At 40.5% G+C, this 20,385-nt stretch overlaps 3 protein-coding genes across 3 annotated transcripts; 1 reads left to right on the forward strand and 2 right to left on the reverse strand.

Annotated features, from left to right (window-relative positions):
- Position 1: 1 nt before the first annotated feature.
- Positions 2 to 4,587, reverse strand: hdhd5 (haloacid dehalogenase like hydrolase domain containing 5). The gene is made up of 8 exons (XM_046042075.1): positions 4,089 to 4,587; positions 3,529 to 3,744; positions 3,331 to 3,443; positions 2,784 to 2,877; positions 2,666 to 2,699; positions 2,362 to 2,536; positions 2,062 to 2,250; positions 2 to 1,937 (listed from the first exon to the last, which is right to left on the reverse strand). The coding sequence occupies exons 1-8, from the start codon at positions 4,197 to 4,199 to the stop codon at positions 1,514 to 1,516; spliced, it is 1,356 nt and encodes a 451-aa protein (XP_045898031.1). The 5' UTR covers positions 4,200 to 4,587; the 3' UTR covers positions 2 to 1,513.
- A 1,565-nt stretch (positions 4,588 to 6,152) lies between these two features.
- On the reverse strand, positions 6,153 to 12,840 carry ccdc77 (coiled-coil domain containing 77). Its single transcript, XM_046042091.1, has 12 exons — positions 12,742 to 12,840; positions 11,487 to 11,535; positions 10,984 to 11,170; positions 10,737 to 10,879; positions 9,553 to 9,649; positions 9,105 to 9,195; positions 8,819 to 8,907; positions 7,645 to 7,793; positions 7,181 to 7,442; positions 6,932 to 7,057; positions 6,645 to 6,797; positions 6,153 to 6,460 (listed from the first exon to the last, which is right to left on the reverse strand). The coding sequence occupies exons 2-12, from the start codon at positions 11,519 to 11,521 to the stop codon at positions 6,314 to 6,316; spliced, it is 1,479 nt and encodes a 492-aa protein (XP_045898047.1). The 5' UTR covers positions 11,522 to 11,535; positions 12,742 to 12,840; the 3' UTR covers positions 6,153 to 6,313.
- LOC123965635 (harmonin-like) lies at positions 12,818 to 20,238 on the forward strand (the record flags this gene model as incomplete). The annotated part of the gene is made up of 11 exons (XM_046042074.1): positions 12,818 to 13,020; positions 13,425 to 13,544; positions 15,571 to 15,638; positions 17,028 to 17,171; positions 17,400 to 17,538; positions 18,852 to 18,960; positions 19,082 to 19,106; positions 19,220 to 19,277; positions 19,387 to 19,575; positions 19,660 to 19,719; positions 20,157 to 20,238. Coding segments are annotated over exons 2-11 (910 nt in total), but the record flags the coding sequence as incomplete, so codon positions are not given.
- Between the last annotated feature and the right edge of the window lie 147 nt (positions 20,239 to 20,385).

A 20,385-nucleotide genomic window follows, 5' to 3' on the forward strand; every position in this document is an offset into this window, starting at 1 on the left:
GTTTTTGTGTCTTCCATCCTTTTTAATTGGTCTTTAATTCAGTACTGCTTTTAAAGTACATTACCAGAGTTCACAGTTTAAACCTGCAATTGAAATCTCCTGCAAATCATTCAGTGTCATACCTGTCAGTTACAAATATGACAAACAAGCACTTTATGACACAGGAGCTGCCACTGTAATTAAATTTGTTCTCCCACAAAAGTCTTCTAATACAGACATTAACCATTCGTAAGATTTTCAGAACTACTTGACAGAAAAATAGCACCCTTTTCATTTCTAGGTACTTCGTCTGATTCAGACACTTTCATAAAATAGCACTAAAATAAAATTACCGTACTATTGATTCAGTAAAAAGCAAAACTGGCAGCTTAATCTCGACAGCATTAGTGGTTTACACATTCACCCTATCTTAAAAAAAAAAACAAGCTGACAGCAGTAAAAACAAACAAAGAACTGATCTAGTTGGGTGGGTGTATATTTAGGAAAGGCAAGATGACCCAGTTAGGTAGAGTGTTGTACAAAGAAAATCCATCTTATCTTGATTAAGGTGAAACATTGTTTGAACTCTCATCCATGATAGTGTAATAAAAATACACGCAAGTCAACACTTAAACTAAAGGGTGATTCTTGTATTTTTAAACCTGTGCCCTATTATTTTTAACCACATATTTTAGGGGTTCTAAATGACTACATACAGTTTTGTAATTGGTCCAGCAGATCGCCTCAGCAGCCGCAAAACGAGCTACAGTGGCTACAGCGTAATCCGTCAAATATAGCCCATTACAAGTGCTTTAAGATGACTTAGTTTTCCACTGCCTGCTTTGTGCAAACACTTGCCTCTCGCAAGATTTCAGAGTGAGCGAGACTTCTGTGTCTGTCAGTGGCTAAAACAAGCACTTGGAGTAGATGTACTTTTGAGGGGTGCAATTGCCTGCAAGGATTTCATTGTAGCCATTGCAGCCTGTTTTGCAGCTGCCAGCTGAGGTGAACTAATGGTACCTATAATTTTTTATAGTCATTTAGACCCTAAAATATGTAGGGTCCATTTTTAAAATGACCAGAAATACCCTTTAACAATGTGAAGAGAAAGCAAAGGCATAAAGGAAGCACGTACGACTTGATGACCTAGAATCCTTGACTTTATATATATATATATATATATATATATATATATAGTAAGTAGGGCCATCAGAAACATGGGTGTGTGTGTTCAGGAAAAATGCAAAAAAAGTACTGCAGCAGTGTGTCACACACTACAAAGCATGACCGACTTAAAATGTGCGTCCCTTTACTATATTAAGTGTAAACCTGCATATTGGCTGATTCTATGACACTTCTCTCTAAGAACTAGCCATAGTAACAGCTTCATCTCCCCAGTGACAATCGGGGGCTTAGATTAGAAAACAAAATACACGCATAAAGTTTCTGCTACTACCTGTTAAGTTCCATTAAGATCTGTTTATTGGACGGCTTTGAGTTGAAGCCTGAGTTTGACAGACTCGAGCTGCGCATCCTACTCCAGAGGCCAGCCTTCCTGCTGAAACACCAGCTCCACCGCCTCCTTTACATCCTGCACCACGAAGGACGGCTGGGTGAGGCTGGGGTCAAAGCGGAAGTCCCTGTGACCGTGGAAGATTCGCTGCTCAGTGACAGTGTGCGTCGGGTCTGAGGGCAGCTCCTGCTCGTCTCTGCTGTACACCCCTGTGCACACCAGCATGGAGACGCACCCCTCGGGGAGGTCCTCCTCTGTCCCATACATACTTGACGCTCCGCCTAGTTCAGCTGATGTCATTTTAGGGGCTTCATCGACAGCTTCTGCCAAGGGATCTGCACCTCCTGCGCCACTCTTAGCCTGCATCTGGGCCTTGGTACGCAGAGAAGCCTGGAGGTAGCGGTTGTAGAGGTTGGCACCGTATATGTCAGCCATGGGGTTATCACTATAAAGAGAGGCAGAGTGACAACACATTAAAATGGACCTTCACATCAAACAGAAAAGGACAAACCTCATGATTCTTAGTATCAAATGTGGGTCTCAAGTCAAGAGAAGACTGAGTCACTCACCCTATAGCATATAGCCTCTTCACAGGTGTGGTCCAGCCAAGGCTCTCTGCCTGCTGCCTAATCAGCAGCTCAGCGTAGTTATAAGTCACCACACTGGGTTTACCGATCAGAGCCTCGTACTTCAGCTCATAGCCCGTGACCTTCTTGTACAGGCTCTCCAAGCACACCAGGAACATCCCGTGACCAAACCTATGAGACAGAGACATTAAATATAATAATACTGTGGTGAAAACTTTTATTAATTTTTCAGGGTGTCATATAAATCCTAATGTGTCTTTTTTTCACACACACACACAGTACCTGGGATTCTTTGCCTCGGCCATCCACAGCAGGTCCATGTTACAGGCCAGGATCGGGATGTGAGGGTACTGCATCGAACTCCAGGCGTTGTCTGGGTTCCCATTTGTTAGGAGCACGTCAACGATAAGCTGGAGGTTGGTCTCCCATCGGATTGGCTCACCAAATAAGATGACAGCTGCAGGAAGAAACGGATGAAAAAGGGCACAATATAAAAGACAGACAGCTCTGTGTTCATTATGAACTGTGAATCCATTGTTAAGAGTTACACTTATAGCTACAATGTGGACTGTGTGTGGAAACATACCATGTATTGGCCGTAAGCCTTTGGTGGGTGGAATCTGTAAGACATCATACACATTTTGTAAGATGTGTGACTCATCTGTAACTGAACATAAACTAGGTTCAACATTAATGCTACTTACTCCATCTTTGGGTCTTCTGTTGTGATCAACGACATCTAGCAGAGGATATGCCTCTCTGAGCATATCTATAGTAACAACATCCTGAAAGCCCAGGCTGAAGATTGGCAGGTTAAAGATAAACACAGAGTTATGAGCCACAAAATACATTTGTCTAACACAAAATCATAACTGCTTGCAATCTTATTGTGTGTGTGTTGAGAATTTGGCTTTGGACTTATATAATGTGATTCTGGAGGTATATATTAAACATTTTTGAAAAATATATATCGGGAAGGTCTTGATACGTGTTGAGAAAAGAAAGTGAAAATAAAATCCAAGGCTTTACCACAATCCCTCATGACAAATTAAAAAAAGCAACAAAATCTGTGAAAGGCCTGGCTGAGAAAAGTCAGGCAGCAAAGGGAACAAAGGGTACAAAGATTAAACACTGATAACAAAGTGGAACATGGACAAAAATACACTGAATAAACAGAACATGCACACTTTTAAGGTCAATATCCAGAGGGAGTGCAGAAACCAGAGTTCTTGATTTTTTAAGAAAGGATACTTGTGAGCAACCTCCACCACAGGACCCTGTCCCGACACCAGCACACGCATTTTGTGGAACGAGGTAAACATTCGCAAAGGACTGTGGGACAGCATCACCTGGTCGGGAGACACCTGAGATCAAGGGAGTACAGAGAAAAAGACTCCAGACAAAGCAAGTGGAGGTCACATTTAAAAAGGTGTCAAGTGTTCAGTTTACCTCCACCTCCAGAAGATGTGACAGATGTTCGGCTTTCGTCTGCCTCATGCAGTTCCCGGCATTGGTGACAAACACCACAGGCACCTTGTATTTCCCATTGTGGTCCACCAGGTTCCTGAAGCACTGCTTGGCCGCAGGGATCGGTGTCCTGCCCCGCACCAGTACCCCATCGATGTCAAAGAGGAGCCCGAATGAGTTTGGGTTCTGAGGAGGGAGCTGGGCCAGAGAGTGGAAAATATGGGGTTGTTCATTAACTACAGGCTGAGAGTCAATCAATTAATCAATTACACAGCATGGTTTTATTGGAGCAGATGATGAGTGAACTGGGTGAATAAGATAGTAATAGCTGTGGTTGTATATAAGTAAGTAATCATCACTGTGTGCGCGCTGTGATTAGCTTAAACATGGTGTTCAATGTGTTTCTTTCCTGCTGATGGGAAAGAAACTTAAGTTCAAAGCCAGCTGTTAATATAAATGTGAAAAGCGTGTCATTTTCTTCACTTTGTCTTAATTCATCGTCATCTTAATTCAAATAAAGTTTGAGTAAAGCATACACTTACACTGCTGTAATTTCGTGAGGCCGAAGGTGAGGTGTTTACAAGTTTTGCTGCTCCCTCGCAGCATGATTTTAGCCGCTGCCAACCAGTTTTCAAAGTCCTTATTCTCTGCATTTCTCCAGGCACTTGTGCGTAAATAGCCGTTGGGTTAAACGAGAGACAATAACAGAGCTGGGCTAGCTTCAGCTGAGCTAACGGTATCTGTCTACTTAGCAGATCTGACGACTGGACCAATGGGTCATGGTCTCTCACAAAAGTGACAGTTGATACTCAACTCTGCGCTGTTTCTTCAGTGTAGCTGCCATCATACCGTAACTTAGCCGTGCAACTCTCTCACGACAATGGATGAGCATGCGCAGAGCTGCAAATCATAACGTCATAACTTCCCGGTACAATTACGTCACGTTATCCACCGGAAACAGTTTGTAAATGACTTTCTGGAAAAATGAAACTGATCTTTTAAACTTTCCATTTAACATTTTCAACATAAACACAATTTGAGACGTCCTGCTGTGATGTAATTGATCAATATATTTTGAATGTAAAGTAGTGTAGTATTATAATAAAATATGATTTTATTTGAAATTCAAAAAATGCCGTTTTACTGTAATGTTTTAGTCCGTTAAGTCATTTCATATATTTGATTGTTTTTGTTACTACATTTTTGAACATAATTTAATCTGCCTTTATTTTACTTTAGTTAATTAACTTCTATTCTCCTTTATTGTCTTTGTCCCATCTATATATATTTCTTTTCATACGATTTGACTTTCACACTGTTTGAAGCTGATGATACACAGGGCAAGTTTTTGAGAAATCTTGCTGGTGGCAAGTCCGACTATGTTTTGAACGGATAGCGGTGGAGGAGTGATGGGGGAAGGGGATTACGGTAATAATCTTTACTCATTACCGTTGACGGCAACATTGCCCAGCACCATTGCTCTGTGTATCATCAGCTTAACTCTTGGAGTATGACAAAATGGAAATATGTTTTGATTTATATATTTCAAATGCACATATTTTTACAAATACTAAAATTACACATCAGTGGGTCAACCAAACAATAACATCTCATACTGAATTTTGCTTTTTATGGCCAGTCAACTGAATAAGTACAGAAATCACCTTATGCTCATCACAACAGACTTTATAGGTTTTGTTTCCAGAGAAGCTTAAGAGAATGTTACTGAAGGTTTTACAAATTTCTGACTATTGGATAATAACAATGAGGGTGGTGGTGATGGGGCAGTGGATAAGACACATGCCTTTGGTGTGAGAGACCCTGTTTCGATTCCCCAATGTCACACCAATGTGTCCTTGAGCAACACACTTAACCCCTAGTTGCTCCAGAGGCGCACGACCTCTGACATATATTGTAATTTGGATAAAACATCAACTAAATTTGGTAATGTAAAAAGAAGGATGGTCAGATTGGCTGTGACGGCTTAGTACAATATGTATTTACTATTCTCTTAACTTTTGTATGTAAAAAAAAAAAAAACATATGCAGGTTGTAGATATATGTAGATGTCACTGCACCATCATCTTGCATCTGGCTAATGCCTCTGTTGTGCCAGTTTTTACAGGTAATCACTAAGAAGATTTGGCTTATTTTTAGTTAAATTAACTTGTATTCATACAGCACTTTTCTAGTCTTACACTTGTCACACACACATTCATTCACTGATGGCAGAGGCTTCCATGCAAGGCGCCAAAGACACTGCTGTTAACTGTTGCTGCATCTGTTCAAGTGGAACATATAACACTCTTATCATTCTAACAGGCCTTTTTAACAGGTGAAATCTTAATGTCACAGTGGGAAAAGCACAGTGAATAACAAAATTAGTGATGGCTGAATTTCATTTAGCTGCTTCAGTCTCAGGTTCCTGGTTTGTGCTTGCTGGCTGTCACTGCTTACTGCAACAGTTAAATATTAGCATTGTTAATGTTAGTAGTAACATCTTAGTAACATCTGTGCTTTTCCTACTGTCATGAGTCAAAATGTCTGCTGTGAAAATGCCTATTACTGCTTGCAGAATGTATTCTGTAAATGATTGTGTTCATTCATTTAAAATCATTGTAACAAAAACTCTTTATTAATCCACAGTACAAAATACAAATAACACTCTACGTTTCAGTAATAAACAGTAGCACAAAACATGACTGGGCTAATAAACCTCACACAGGTTCTCCGGTACAGGTAGACACATGACATCACAGTCCATTCCTCAGCTAAATCTCAGCTCATTTTCCAGTCCGTAGATCTTAGCCTTCAGCGCCATCAGCTCACCCTGAACCTTCTTTGTCCTGGTGTTGGTCTGACGTACCTCATGCAGAATGGCTAAGTCCTGGTTGGGCCCAATATTCAGAGTGGCCTGAAGCAGTGGATACATACACACTAGATTAAACAGTTGAAATGTTCATGATCAGCAGTATGGACATCTGGAAGCAACAATTGTGAAATGATTTTTTTCTGTGGCAATGATACATCAAAGAGCTCAAAATAGGCTTTTTTCATTAATTCTCTCATGACCATGACAAACAAAATTAAACGCTCACCTTGAGGAGTTGTTTTTCGACATCTTTGAATTTCTGTCGGAGGTGCTTCAGATCCGTCTTGAAGCCCTCCACCTCCATGGCCCTCCTCTTCTCCAGCGCCTCATAACGCTGAGTCATCAGCTGAAGACGCTTGGCCATTTTGTCTGAACGTTCCTGGATACATACAAGATTTAGCACGTCAAAACTATCAGTACAAGAAACGCGGGGATAACCACAAAATATATAACAGTCAATCAGAGGTGTGTAGGAGGATTTTACAGACATAAGCATCTGTCCAACCATGGTACCTTAAATATTTCCCTGCCCACATCCCCTTCCTCTCTGATTTGGGCCAGTTCTGTCTCCAGAGTGATACACTGCTCCCTGTACATCTCTGCCAGACGGTGGGCTTGCTTCAGGTCCTCCTGCATTGCCTGATGAAATAAATTAATTTAAACAAACAGCACCCCAAAACAAAAAGAGCTTTGATTTTACAAAATCAATAAGTTAGCAGGAAAGTTTTCTTTAGGCCCGCAATTAACATATACAAATGTTACCTTTAGCTCCTCTTTGCGTATCTGCTGTGACTCTGGCTGAGGTCGAGGGAGGACCAGTGCTGTGCTGTTGCTGGGCTGCCACGTCCGGCCCAGCTCTGCACCAGAAGACCCAGACTTCCTCAGACGGTTGTGGCAGGAGTCCAGCTCCCTCAGCAGCCGGTCCTTCTCCACCATCCAGCTCTTTTCATGAGTCCGTGTGTCAAACTTTAGCTGCAAGAAATCTTTGGTGCTCTCGTACAGCAGATTCTGGGTTCGCTGGAGCCTGAGGTGTCAAATGTGAGAGGAAGTGAGGATTATTAATCGAGATCAGGCTGAAGAATGTATTTATCATTGTTCAGAGTGATGCGTGTAATTCCAAAATGAAGGAAAACAAGTCCAGATCTATGTTTCACTAGGGACCAACATGAAAAAGGGTGGTGAGATGTTCGTACAGTAAAAACAACTAACTAAACATGCAGACCCACTTGTCAGTCAGAGCTGTGATTCGTTCCTGATCTCTGTGCTGTTGTGCCTGCGCCTCCTCAGTTTTAATCCGTCGATCCTCAAGCAGAGACTCTACCTGCTCTTTGGCCAGACGGGTTTGTTCCTCCATCTGAGCCTGCAGAGCCTCCACCTGGAGACATGAGCCACACAAATAAAAGGACACTCATCACCAAAATCGTGGAGAAGCAAGAAGGCGGGGAAACATTTCCATCCCTTCTCAATAGTAAAAATCAATATGGAGATGTGATGTTCTGGCGTTTTTGAGAGATGAGGGGACATAAATTCCATCACCCAGTGTTTCCTCTATATGCATTCAGCAACGGCGCACCGCTGAATCACGCCACTACTAAAATTTCCCACGATCATTAAACTATGCGTTACAAATGTTTTCACTCTGCAGCACTCAATGCTCGGCTCGCTTCCTCTCCTCGTTCTATGCAGAACATAGGTGACAGATTGTGTTATAAGAGCAGCGTAACTCTGAATCAGGAGATGCGTAGCGAGTGTTTGATTGTCCGAGCGGCAGAAAGCGAGCAGAGGAAAATATTCTGTAAATGTACGGTGTCTGTTACAGTGTGTTTGCTTCTCAACACCAAGAAAAGTCTGTTGTTTCCCACCTGCTGGAAAAGTGAAGCCGGTTAGCGCTAAGTTAGCTCACATCTCCCCTTCAGACTGCGCAGCTGAGCAGGAAAACTTCTACAGCAGCTACATAGCTGCTATGTAACTTAACATTAGCTCAATTTATAGAATGTAACTGGAAGCTGTATTTTATTACTGCCTACTTGTCCAATGTTGAGAACATCAGGTACATACATTTTTCAGTCTGAAAAAGTGGTTTTGGAAAAGAGAGGACGAGGTGACTGGAGGAGCTGAGGTTAGTAAAGCTAATTAGTGATGCAAACTAGTCCTTTTAAGCTAATGAGGAAACGTTTCTTTTTGGATTTTAATGTGCAAATAAAATGCACCTCAGAAGGGAGGAGGTTTCTCATGTTTCCTATTTTTTATATTAATGTCTACAGATAAATGTCAGAAGCTGTAAAATGAAGACACAAAAGGCAAACATGAGGCAACACATTGTCGTGACCCCGCTGCTGAAAAAAAATCCTAGAGGAAACACTGATGACCTGCGTTCAGGAAGTTGACACCTAGACCTACCTGTAGTAACAATGTCTGGTTATCGTTCTTGTATTGTTCCAGGCTCTCTCCATTTACCCCATCTGCTGACTTTGTTCTCCTGCTACTCTCTGCTTGGACAGATATGAAATCAAAAAGTCTCTCTGGAGCAATAATTAATGTTTATGCAGATCACTTCCTATATATATATATTAAATAAATAAATAAAACAGAAAACTTCGCCACATCAGGTGCTGCCATTCATTATAACATAAATAATCTTAAATGTAGAAGGGGCATTTGCTAAAAAAAAAATAAATAGTCAAACCTTTCCTGGTCAGGGCAGGTCTTAACCTCGTTGGCCTGAGATTGAGATTTTCCTCCAAACTGGACTCAGCCTTCCTCTGTGTGATAGTGACCTGAAACATAGTCATCGCAAACCAGTTAGAGCTATTTGTCACATGGTCATAATGAGCATTTCCTCAGTTTGCTTATATGTGAACAGAAATCAGTCATGACACTCCTCGCCAATTCACTATTAACTATTAACATGTAGGGAAATTACACTGTAATTATTTGATGGTTAGTCAGTGTTGTTCACTGCAGCTATTGTTATCATAACAGGAAAAATACAGGTTAAACTAATCACATTAATGGTGTCTCTGTTCCGTTTAGGTGAGCCAGCCAATGCAGCATATATTAAGGTGACAAACTGCACCACGTCAAGTCAAGACGTCCGCTGTGAGAATGGTCTATGATGAAGTAAACATATGTACCTTGTGAGGAGGTTCCCGGTGGAAATATGTGATCTCTCCTGTATCAGGACCCACCAGAGCAAGAAGGTGCTGGATTTTCTTCCTGTCCTCTAACTCTCTGTACAACAGGAAACAGATGTTTAGAGGGGTTTTTTTGTACGTAAGAGGAAGAATTATGGCAGTGCAATAATGAAGACAGAAATTAAAGGCCCTGCACGTCACCTATACAGGCAGTTTTCCTTACTCTGGCTGACTGCAGCTCTCTCAGTCATAGTACAGTAATCACAACAGTAAACTGCGTAAATGCTCACACACGGGCTGTATTTGAAACCGCCTTCTATACTAGCAGTAGGTACTGATTTGACCAAAGACTGCTTGACACAACAACCAGTCAGTAATGTAATCTTCTTTTAATCAGGCAGTCTCAGCAATTGGTCATTGTTGAAATGGCAAACAGCAACATCACTGCGTCAAGTGAGTGGTGGACAAGGAGGAATATAACTGCTCTGTAACCAAAAAAATATAACTCAGCGTTAGATATAAGCAATGTATGTTGTGTTGTTTTCTTATTGACAGCTCACTAAGGTTAATGTTGTTGTCTTTATGATATCAAAAGTTAGCTTGGCAGGCTTAACTTAAGTGTTGTCTTTATTATGAGTAATAGAACAAATGCAGAAGGTTACATTTGTTACAAATGTTCTCCATAGACAAGATTTGAATTTTTTTTAGAAGTGGTACCTACATTTATATTCCTCCTATTGTTTACTACTTTCCAAAACTGGAACCCGACTAAGCCTGGCGTAGCTACTGCTAAATAAATTGATTTAACAGTTTCATACTGCATTCTGCAGGCTGCTATGTTATGTAGTAGGCGGTTCAGAATACAGCCACAGTCTTGAAAAGAAAAGTAATCAGGCAAGTAAAAAAACACCTGTATCAGAATCAGAAGGAGCTTTATTGCCAAGTAGTGTTTTACACATATGAAGAATTTGCTTTGGTGATAAGGTGCTACACATAGACACAGAAATATATAAATATGGAATAAACAATGCAAGTTATAGAAGAATAATAAAAAGAATAAAGCATGGTAGACATGTGCATTACATGTGTACCATTAAATTATATGCAGTATCTCCAATGGCAGCCAGTCAGATAGTCCAGAAAACTATTACTATTAATAGTTTCATCATCAACCATGTACCCACCTGATCTTTAGTCGGTCATTTTCTGCATAAAGCCGCAGAGACTGTTCTCTCTCTTGGAAAAGGTAGACCTGCATGTCGCTCAGAGCGTTTTGCAGCTCTGCAATCTCTCCCTCACGCTGTCGTACCTCCCACTGTAGCTTATGCTGAGAGGATATCGGGGATGGAGAAAAGACAAGTTAAAAACAGGCGAAAGTACTCTGTCAAAGGTGAAAAACAATGTAACATAAGCCCCCTAGCTGTGTGTCACCTGGTCCTCTGTAATGTCTTTGTACTTCTCCAGCATCTGCAGCAGCTCCTCATGTTCTACATCAAACTGGGCGATCTTCTGTCTGTAGAACTCCAGTAGCTCCCTAGAGGGACGCAGGTACGCCAGCCTCTCATGGATGGGGGGAAGTGGGGAATCGGGTTCTTGACCAGGGGTATGAATGTTGGTTCTGTGGGCAGGAAAAAAAGTCTTCATAGGCCAAAATGGAGGAGGACACTTATGCATACCAATCCACTAACACACATACACACACACACACACACACACACACACTTGGGTAATGAACACTAAATGTGTCTCCTTTAAACCCGCTTAAGGATGAGTAAGAATAAATCCATGTGGGATAAGACGTAGGACTGTAACAGTGGGAGACAGACTGACCAAATACGTCTAAGCATCTTTCAGGGAGACTACAGTTAAAAGCATTACATCCTTCTCACAATGGGCACTCTCAGTGCTGTGTGTTGTTGACTATAAGATCTTACCTGTGTGGTGTTGTTTCTTTTGTTGGAGATCCCATCCCAGCACAAAACACTGAAAATAAAAGAAAAAAACAGTCATCAAAACTGCATTGTTGTTGCAGGTCTAACATTCACATACTTTATGCAGCCAATTCTGTAACAAAAGGCCACACAGACCAAGCTTTGCAAATTGAATAAGAGGGGTCAGCAATAGCAAGCTATGCATGAAATATACATGTTAATAAAGGAGTCAGCTCGTACAGCTCCTGGGAGACATTATTATTAACTGAATACTGAAATATTTACAGAAAAAAAACTCTGTTCAAGACGGTTCTATCTTTTGAAAGCCTTTTTGGTTGATATGTGCTCTTGTTCTAGGAATGCTCTGTTTCAGTGTGTTTTTCACTGAAATAGGGCTGCGACGATTAATCGAATAATCGATTAGTTGTCAACTAGGCCTATTAAATTAATAGACAATTTTTATGATCAATTAATCAGTGTAAGTCCTTTGTAAGAAAATTTATGTGATTCTTGCTTCTTAAATATAAATATTTTCTGGTGTCATTACTCCTCTATGACAGTTATTATCTTTGGATTGTGGAAAAAACAAGACATTTGAGGCGTCATCCTGGGCTATGGGGAACACCGTTCAACATTTTAAAGACCAAAATCTAATTGATTAATCTACTAAATTATTGACAGATTAATCAACAATGAAAATAAATCGTTAGTTGCAGCCCTACACTAAAATAGTGTATTTCATCTTAATAAAATATAAAGAAATCAATGATACATAGTCCAACGTGGCAAAAGAAAACCTGGTTAACACTGCAGGGGAAAGCTTCAATCATATTTCCATTTACGCTATTTTTTTCAACATTATTATAAGTTATAAAATCTGCGAATAAACGAATGTAATAACTCAAATAACTTCAAGGGTGGAAGTCTGACTCCCATGGACTGATCGCCAGGAGGAGCGGGACGTTTGAAAGCTCAGCAAACTGTTATTAGATGTGACGTTAATATAAACACATTTCTGACGCTTTGACACATATTAAGCTGAAAGACAACTCAGTTGGTAGACATTGTAACGTTGCTTCATGAGAAAAACAAAAGAGCAATCCCAAAGCGTTGCAAAGCAAATGTAACGTTTGTCTGTATTGTGATAGTGAAACTTCAGTTTTGGGGTAACTAGCACATACCAGTACATTAACATAGGCATAGTAAATTCATCTCTGGCTTTTTGACTAACATACTACTACTTTTTATATAACATTACCCGCCACAGTCTTTGAAAACTCAGCGCGTCGGTCAGGCCAGCGGTGTTGTTCGTTGCTATCAAGCTTTTGAAACCCGGAAGTGTACGCCTCTTCTTCTTCTTCGTGGGAAACTGTGAGACGTGATTGTTATTTCACCAACTAGCGTCTGGCTCATGAAAATAACCATACTGTAATGTCACTATGTCACACATGTGGCATCTTATGTGGCAGGTAACGCTAGGATATGTTGAGTTTCTTCGAGTGTCTTCCATTGACGGAATGTTTTTTTCCCAATGAAGGTAATAGTCAGTCATGATTAACGCCGTTGAGGTGGTCATTAGAAGGTTTTTCTGGGTCAAAGTCTCCTTCTGTGTGTCCAGCGATTTTAACATGTGTTTAAAATATGTATATGTAAAACAGAGGCTTTCTGTTTGAGCTAAACGTCCAAGTTACTAGCGTTAATTGTCAAACCGAAGGGCAACACATACAGAAGTTGGCGTTTTAAATTTCAAAATAAAGGACAAAATATGAACTGCGTGGAGCACACGAATTACACGAAAAGTACATAGTTACTAAAGAGTAGGAAAAACTATGTTTCCCCCCCAATATTCACCATAGTCATATTCATCACCAACGCAAAATGTATCCTTGTTAATTATTGTCTTACTGTGAAAACCGGATGCTGTAATCTTACTACGGCTAGCTTGGCGGTCTGACCCTGGTCCAGTCCTGTCTAACTTCACCGACATACACCGGGATCTCACATTAGTCCGTCTGGCTCTCGGCGATGGAGCGGAAAGTTGCTCGGGAATTTAGGCACAAGGTAAGATACAAACGCAGTCCTCTTCGGTATTGATTAAATCGCTCTTAGAAAGCTCTTTCCCTACCTGGTTGTCACTTCACTGGCACAGGTGTCTCTTTCAGTGGGATGTTACGCAAAAGGCCTGACCGACAGCCCCACGAAAATGAAACTGTTTTGTATATTCAAGAACTATTTTTAAAAGGATAGGCGATTTTAAATGTGTTAAGCTGAACATGATTTGGAAAATGTATGGCAGTAGCTTCAGAGTTAAAATATAAGTTATCTCTAGTGTATCAGTAAACAAAGCCCATAGGAGAAATAATAGACAACAGAGTTGCTAATATATTCATGGGGTTTCATGCACCTGAAATAACTGTTTTTCTTGGGCTATCTAAGGTGAAATGAATTTCAGAAGGTTTTGGTCTTACAGTTCCCACAGCTGTTCTGATAAATAGTAATTAACGTTACAGGCTGACCTCTTGTGAATAAATGAGCACAACATGGGCTACAGTGGATCTTGCCTCTTTTTAAAAGTAATTAGCCACAGTGTTTTCTGTATTTGTCCCATGGCTGGTGCCTGTTCCTGGCTCAGGAACACCATGCAGCTCTAGGATAAAATAAATGGTATTCCAATCACCATATGTGGTTCCGTCATTTATGCTTTTGTGGTTGGCATTGGCACATTACAGCCCGAAAAGGTATCTATGAGTAAAAGATAACAGAGGAAGGGAACATGATATGTTCAGGGCGTTTTCAGCCACAGAGCATGTAGGGATCATCACTCTGCCATCTGTGCTGCACGCAGGCAGACAGGGTCCCATATTGCAGCCTCTCCACAAAGGGCATCTTAGCATTAGATAATGTAGATGTATCAGAGATGAGCAGCTGAGCGGAAGAGATGTGACAATTTACTGTTTAATTAGAGGCAGAGGGGCCAGCACGGCACAATCAGGCTTTGTTTCTTTTTGGGACATTATCATAGTCAGTGTTTCTCTGTTTGGTTGAGAGTGTGTGAAGCTTTACTGTACATTCGCAGAAGAACAGCATTATTATCTGCTCTGTCAATTTAAAAGTGTTTTGCTCTCTGAGGGTGTACTGCAATTGATGTACATTGTAATGGGAAAAAGTTATGTAGGTGTATATTCTGTGACAACAATCTTATAAACTAGACAGTGCTTTTTTTAAAATGGGTATCTGACTAGCCAGTGACCCTTATTGGTTTTATGGTGCCAAAGTCCACATATCGTTTAGGTTACAGGAGTAGCTCACTGTGTCTCACTGCCCTGAGCAAGAGAAATTTACGACATAAAGTCATAAACACAATCTCACACACCCTCACAACGACCTCCCAGCAGGGTCCATTTAGTGTAGCCCTACATTTATGATTGCTTTAGTGAGACATAGGTGATCGACCTATTGCTTTAATCCCTACATTAAATGATACAAGAGTGTCTGACTATGCATGTGTTTTTGACTTATCTTTGAGTGCACACTGCTAAAGATGAAGTGTGTGTGTGTGTGTGTGTGTGTGTGTGTGTGTGTGAATGTTGGGTGTTCACCTCTGTTACTGTCTGAGATGTAAGACGACACTGCTGACCTTCCTACTGCACAGCCTCTCCTCAGCTGTGCTGCCATTATTCCCTGCCAGTGGTGTGATGGTTGGGGAAGGGCAGTCCATTATACCTGCTTTAGACCTGGGAGTCTCAGCCTCCCCAAAGCTTAGGTTTAACTATCACTCTGATTTATTTTTTATAAAAAGCGACCCAACAGCCTTGTCTTGGACAGATTTAGTCGGAAGAAAAGAATGAAATGTGTTATATCAGTGATTGGCCGAAGCGTTTCCTCAAAACCCTTCTGCTGCAGTTGAGCAGCCATCAGGTTTGTATGACTCATACACGCACACACAAACACACACAGGTGGCCCACCCCCCCCCATCGCGCTGACAGGACCACAGGAGAGAGGTACCGTGTGTGCCTGTGGGCCGACATTTCCTCCGATTCAGCGGTGAAAAGGAGGATGGCACCACATGTTTGTCCTTTCTTGCAGGTGGAGTTGCTGATTGAAAATGAAGCAGAGAAGGATTACCTGTTTGATGTCCTCCGCATGTATCACCAGTGAGTACCATCTGTCATTGCTTAGTGTGTGTGTGTGTGTGTCGGTGTGTGTGTGTGTGTGTGTGTGCGAGCAAGCAAGTTGTACTTTCTTTTTTGTTTTGTCTCTGTCAAGCACACACCTGTACTGTACATTCATGGCCCTATATTCCTTCATGAATAAATGGTTGGTGGTTATTGAATATTAAAGGCTACACGTGTTCTCATTTGCCTCACGTGTTGCTGTAATTCCTTGTTCTGTCTTGTTCTGTTTTTCTTCTTCTTCTTCTTCTTCTAACTCCTCACCAACCTTTAACATTTTCATGTTTAGTTTACAAAAGCTCTTAATCTTGTCACACTCTAGTATAAACTTTGTGCTCCAACAAGGTTTCTGGTAACAGCCTGGTCTCAGAGGGCAGGGGAGGGGGTGCACTGAGGTTTCAATTGATCTTTGTACAGAGGCAGAGCTCTGTGGCCCCATTGGTTAAGCCTCTGATCCGTTTCCACTGTGCTCCGACAAGCCTGGCCAGTTATCCACAAAGGCCTTTTTTTATGTTCATCCTCCAAACAGGGCTGAAAATGGCACCTATTAATAATTTAAAGAGGAGGCCAGGTGGACAGATTTTATACAGTAGCTTTAACTTTGCTGCTTTAATTGCTGTTCTAGTTGCCTTTTGTCTGCCTTTGAATTGTGAAAGACTGCTGATTGGATTGTTTTTTTCCATCAGTATTTAGATATTACAGTAATATACTTTTACTGTTGTTTAAAATAGAAATGGGAGATAAAAATATCAATATTGAATGTTTCCTCCAGGATTATGTTCTCATCAGGGTAGAAAAGCCTCTGAAAGAGCACCTTTGGGACCATAAAGCTCTACAGTGCAGTCCCCTTGGGTATAGGAATTATTGGGCTATTTAAGTTACTTTAAATGTAGAATTAATTTACAGAAAAGTATTATTAGATAGTAATACACAAACAAATAAAATTAGCAAAGAAGTTTGACAAGACTATGGTAAATTTGAAGGAGTACTTTCCAGTGCTGTTGTATCAGATTTCTTTATGTTCTCAGGGGTTTCAGGTTTTTGTCCATACGCTGTTCAATTAATTCTCAACTCTTTTTAATGAAGCTGATGCCATTTAGAAACGTACATCATAATGGTGTTTATTCCTACCAAAACTTTTTAATTTCCTTATTCTTGTTTTAGTACTGCCTCAATAATGTATTTCTACTACAAATCCTGTCTTGTACACAGTTGCTCGTTGTAGATAGTCACTTGGTCTTGACCAGGGGACCTTGTATTATATTGTATCTCCCCAGAAGGAAAATTATATCACGTTAATTATCATTATTGTTTTATTGCCCAGCCCTAATACAACACTTAGTTATCTCCCTCTCCCCTCTCCCCTCTCAGGTCGATGGATTTGCCAGTGCTGGTGGGGGACCTAAAGCTGGTCATCAACGAACCAAAGCGCTTGCCCCTGTTTGACGCCATCCGACCGCTCATCCCGCTCAAACACCAGGTGGAGTACGACCTGCTCACCCCCAAGAGGTCGCGGTGAGTACCGCATACAGTAGACTTATGTCCTGGCTCTGGTGTTTATCTGTATCACGTATGTGCCTACGCAAAAGAAACAACCCACAAGGAATATTTAATCACACCATAATATCCCTGAGCATCCCCGTGCTTGTCTGGATGTTCTTTATTTCCCTCACTAAATCTCACATAGTCGTGCATCCTGCTGTCATCCTGTTTAATGTGTTCTTCTCCCTCCTGATTGTGCAGGAAGCTGAAAGAGGTGCGCTTGGATCGGACACATCGTGAGGGACTTGGTCTGAGTGTCCGAGGAGGCCTGGAGTTCGGCTGTGGTCTCTACATATCACAGATTGTCAAAGACGGTCAGGCTGGGAATGTTGGCCTTCAGGTACATAAGTACACAAGTTTTCCAGTTTTTAAATTTTGTCTATGTTACTACATGTTTTTCATATATCTAAACTATTATGTAAATTGGGCTTTTAGTTAAAGTACAAAAGAGCTAAATGTAGAATACTTATTTTTTACTAGTTTTAATATGGTACTAAACATTTTTGCAATCAGTTACTTCATTATACATGTATGTATACACTGTTAGTATACTGTATTTCGTTAGAGTATTATAATATTTTACTTAATCAATATATTCATTAAGGTGAAAGACCTTAAAAAGAACTGTAATGATTTTCTGTGGCAAAGTGTCTCAGTCTCAGTGTCTTAGGCATCAGAATCCACTAGGTGGGGTTAAGCACCATGTTTTGAAACTCTCACAGAGCTTGCACGTCTGTCACGAATGATCCAGTTTAAACTCTAAAAACTGTTTAGATTGATGCTTTAATGCAGTTTAGACAGAATGGCCACTTTGCGTCTTTGAGTCGTTGTGTATTATGACAGACTTTAGTAACAGGTAATTATGGAATTGTTAGAGAAACATAATTACTTTTATTAAACTGTTCTACATTCACGGGGATACTGTAATACTGTATGTAGCAGTATGCATTATTACCTTCTAAAAGTCAGGTTGAATAGGTTAACTTCAAATGTATTTCATTCAGCATTCTCATTCACACTAATCAAGTTTTTCACAAATCACTATATAATGTAATACAATTACTGTATCCTTTTCAAATATGTAGTCTATTATATATTGCATCAACAAACCAAGATCAAGGAGATTAAGGCATTTATTTATTTGTTTTTTTTAAATAGGGGCCGTAGAGATAATCATTGTTACCCACAGATAACGGATATGATGGATATAGGATGACTAGCTGGAGCCAGTTACCTACAGTGAAACAATGAGTTGATAAAACGGGATCAGGATAAAAACAACAGGACAGATAAAACTACATGCAGTGTGTAGTGTCTCTGTGTGTGTTGCACATGACAGTGTAAACATTGACATATGTGTGTGTGACTGTAAATATGAATACAGTATGTAAGCACAGATTTGACAAATGAATCTAACAATCCAGTCAAAAGCGGTTCAGTGTCTTTGTTGTTGAGCTTCCTCTGGAAAAGGCTAAAACATGTAAATATATATAGATCACACAGATCAATAGATAGATAGAATTGGTGGCTGGTATATTCAACAGCCAGGGGTGTAAACAGTTGGAGTAGCAGTAAAATTATTAGTGATCTGGCTTCATATATTGAAAGTGAAGGTGTGTCATTCTTAATTTCCCATCCTGTGTTGATTTATAGGTTGGTGATGAGATTGTGCGCATTAATGGATACTCCATCTCCTCCTGCATCCACGAGGAGGTCATCAGTCTCATCAAGACAAAGAAGACCGTGTCGCTCAAAGTCAGGCGTACGTGTCAAACACAAACTCAAAATCAACAGCAGCAGCATGATTGATGTGGATGAAAGTGGATATTGTTTAACGTCAATGGAATAATTTATTTGGTTTGGGTTTTTTTTCATCTGTGCAGATGTGGGGATGATCCCAGTGAAAAGGTAAGATCATTAATATGGTAATATAGTTTTCATTGGTTTATTTAGTGTTGCTATATGGAAAATTTGATATGGGGAGTGAGGGGCTGTGATGACATTACATTTCATTCCTTTAGCTCATCAGATGAACCCCTCAAGTGGCAGTTTGTCGACCAGTTTGTGTCTGAGTCAGGGGTAGGAGAAACATTTAGTGTTTTCTTCGTGCCGTTTTTCAATGTCAAAAGTTCTCACATCAGCAGAAAAGCCTTTTTAATTTAAATTCTTTATTTCTGTACTTGCCCAGGAGAAAAAAAGCAGCATTGCAGGCTTGGCGTCCATTGGAGGCAAAGAAATCAAGGAGAAGAAGGTTTTCCTCAGCCTCGTGGGTGCCAAAGGCATGGGCATTAGCATCTCCAGTGGTCCAACCCAGAAACCTGGTATCTACATCAGTAACGTCAAGCCGGGCTCCCTTGCTGCAGAAGTTGGACTTGAGGTGAATGACCAGAACACCACCTGAAATTATGAAACTCTTAAACCTGCCTGCTGTGAACTACATCTGTCTTATCCCAAAATCTAGGTTGGAGACCAGATTGTGGAAGTGAACGGGGTAGAATTCACCAACATGGACCACAAAGAGGTGAATTTTGCTTAATTGAATTATTTTTCCACTTGCAACCGTAACAGCTGAACTCCAAAGTCATTTTTGTTATTATATAGATGTTGTCTTTTTTATCTGAAGCACCCACAGCCCTGTGTTCTTGTGGTGGCTGTTGAGATAAAACCGCTCATCACTGGCGGTGTTTGTTCTTCGCTTAACTAACTGAGCTGCAGAACAACAGCCAAAATAGTGTTTTACCAGCCCAAATGGTTTTGCAGTAGTAAAAATCCTTCATGGACTGTTGGTTATTTGTCAAAGAGGCTGAAAATAAAGCCTGCAGTATTTACCAGGAGTCTGTGATAATTTCACACCATAATAAATACATACTTTACACAGATCAGGTCTTTCTAAGAGGCTGTTGTAGTACCTTTAATTTATCCAAAACAAATGCATTATTTGAAGTTTTCTGTTTCCAGGCTGTGAGAGTCCTGAAGAGCAGCAGGAGTCTGACAATTACTGTTCTGACAGGAGCTGTAAGTACACTATTTACTATATTATGTTTAATACAGATTAGTAGTAATTTATAGAGCGCTCAATGTTCTCTTTTGCAGGTCCAACCCCAGAACTCGGTCTGAACAGTGTTTTTTCTCATATAACTCTTGTGAGTAATGTTGAACTCACTGGAAGACACTACTGAGTTTAAGA

This window comes from Micropterus dolomieu, unplaced genomic scaffold (genome assembly GCF_021292245.1).
Source record: "Micropterus dolomieu isolate WLL.071019.BEF.003 ecotype Adirondacks unplaced genomic scaffold, ASM2129224v1 contig_10527, whole genome shotgun sequence".
Taxonomy (NCBI): Eukaryota; Metazoa; Chordata; class Actinopteri; order Centrarchiformes; family Centrarchidae; genus Micropterus; species Micropterus dolomieu.

Bases quoted from the DNA above. Each gene is read 5' to 3' on its own strand.
- ccdc77 (XM_046042091.1), bottom strand. From the start codon at position 11,521: ATGGGATCTCCAACAAAAGAAACAACACCACACAG. The intron at 10,880-10,983 runs GTGACACACAGC...ATATCCTCTCAG, and splicing joins AAGACATTACAGAGGACCAG to CATAAGCTACAGTGGGAGGT. The intron at 9,196-9,552 runs GTACATATGTTT...ACTATGTTTCAG, and splicing joins ACCGGGAACCTCCTCACAAG to GTCACTATCACACAGAGGAA.
- hdhd5 (XM_046042075.1), bottom strand. From the start codon at position 4,199: ATGCAGAGAATAAGGACTTTGAAAACTGGTTGGCAGCGGCTAAAATCA. The intron at 2,878-3,330 runs GTATCCTTTCTT...GCCAATCTTCAG, and splicing joins GTGGTGGAGGTTGCTCACAA to CCTGGGCTTTCAGGATGTTG. The intron at 2,251-2,361 runs GTACTGTGTGTG...TCTGTCTCATAG, and splicing joins GCCGAGGCAAAGAATCCCAG to GTTTGGTCACGGGATGTTCC.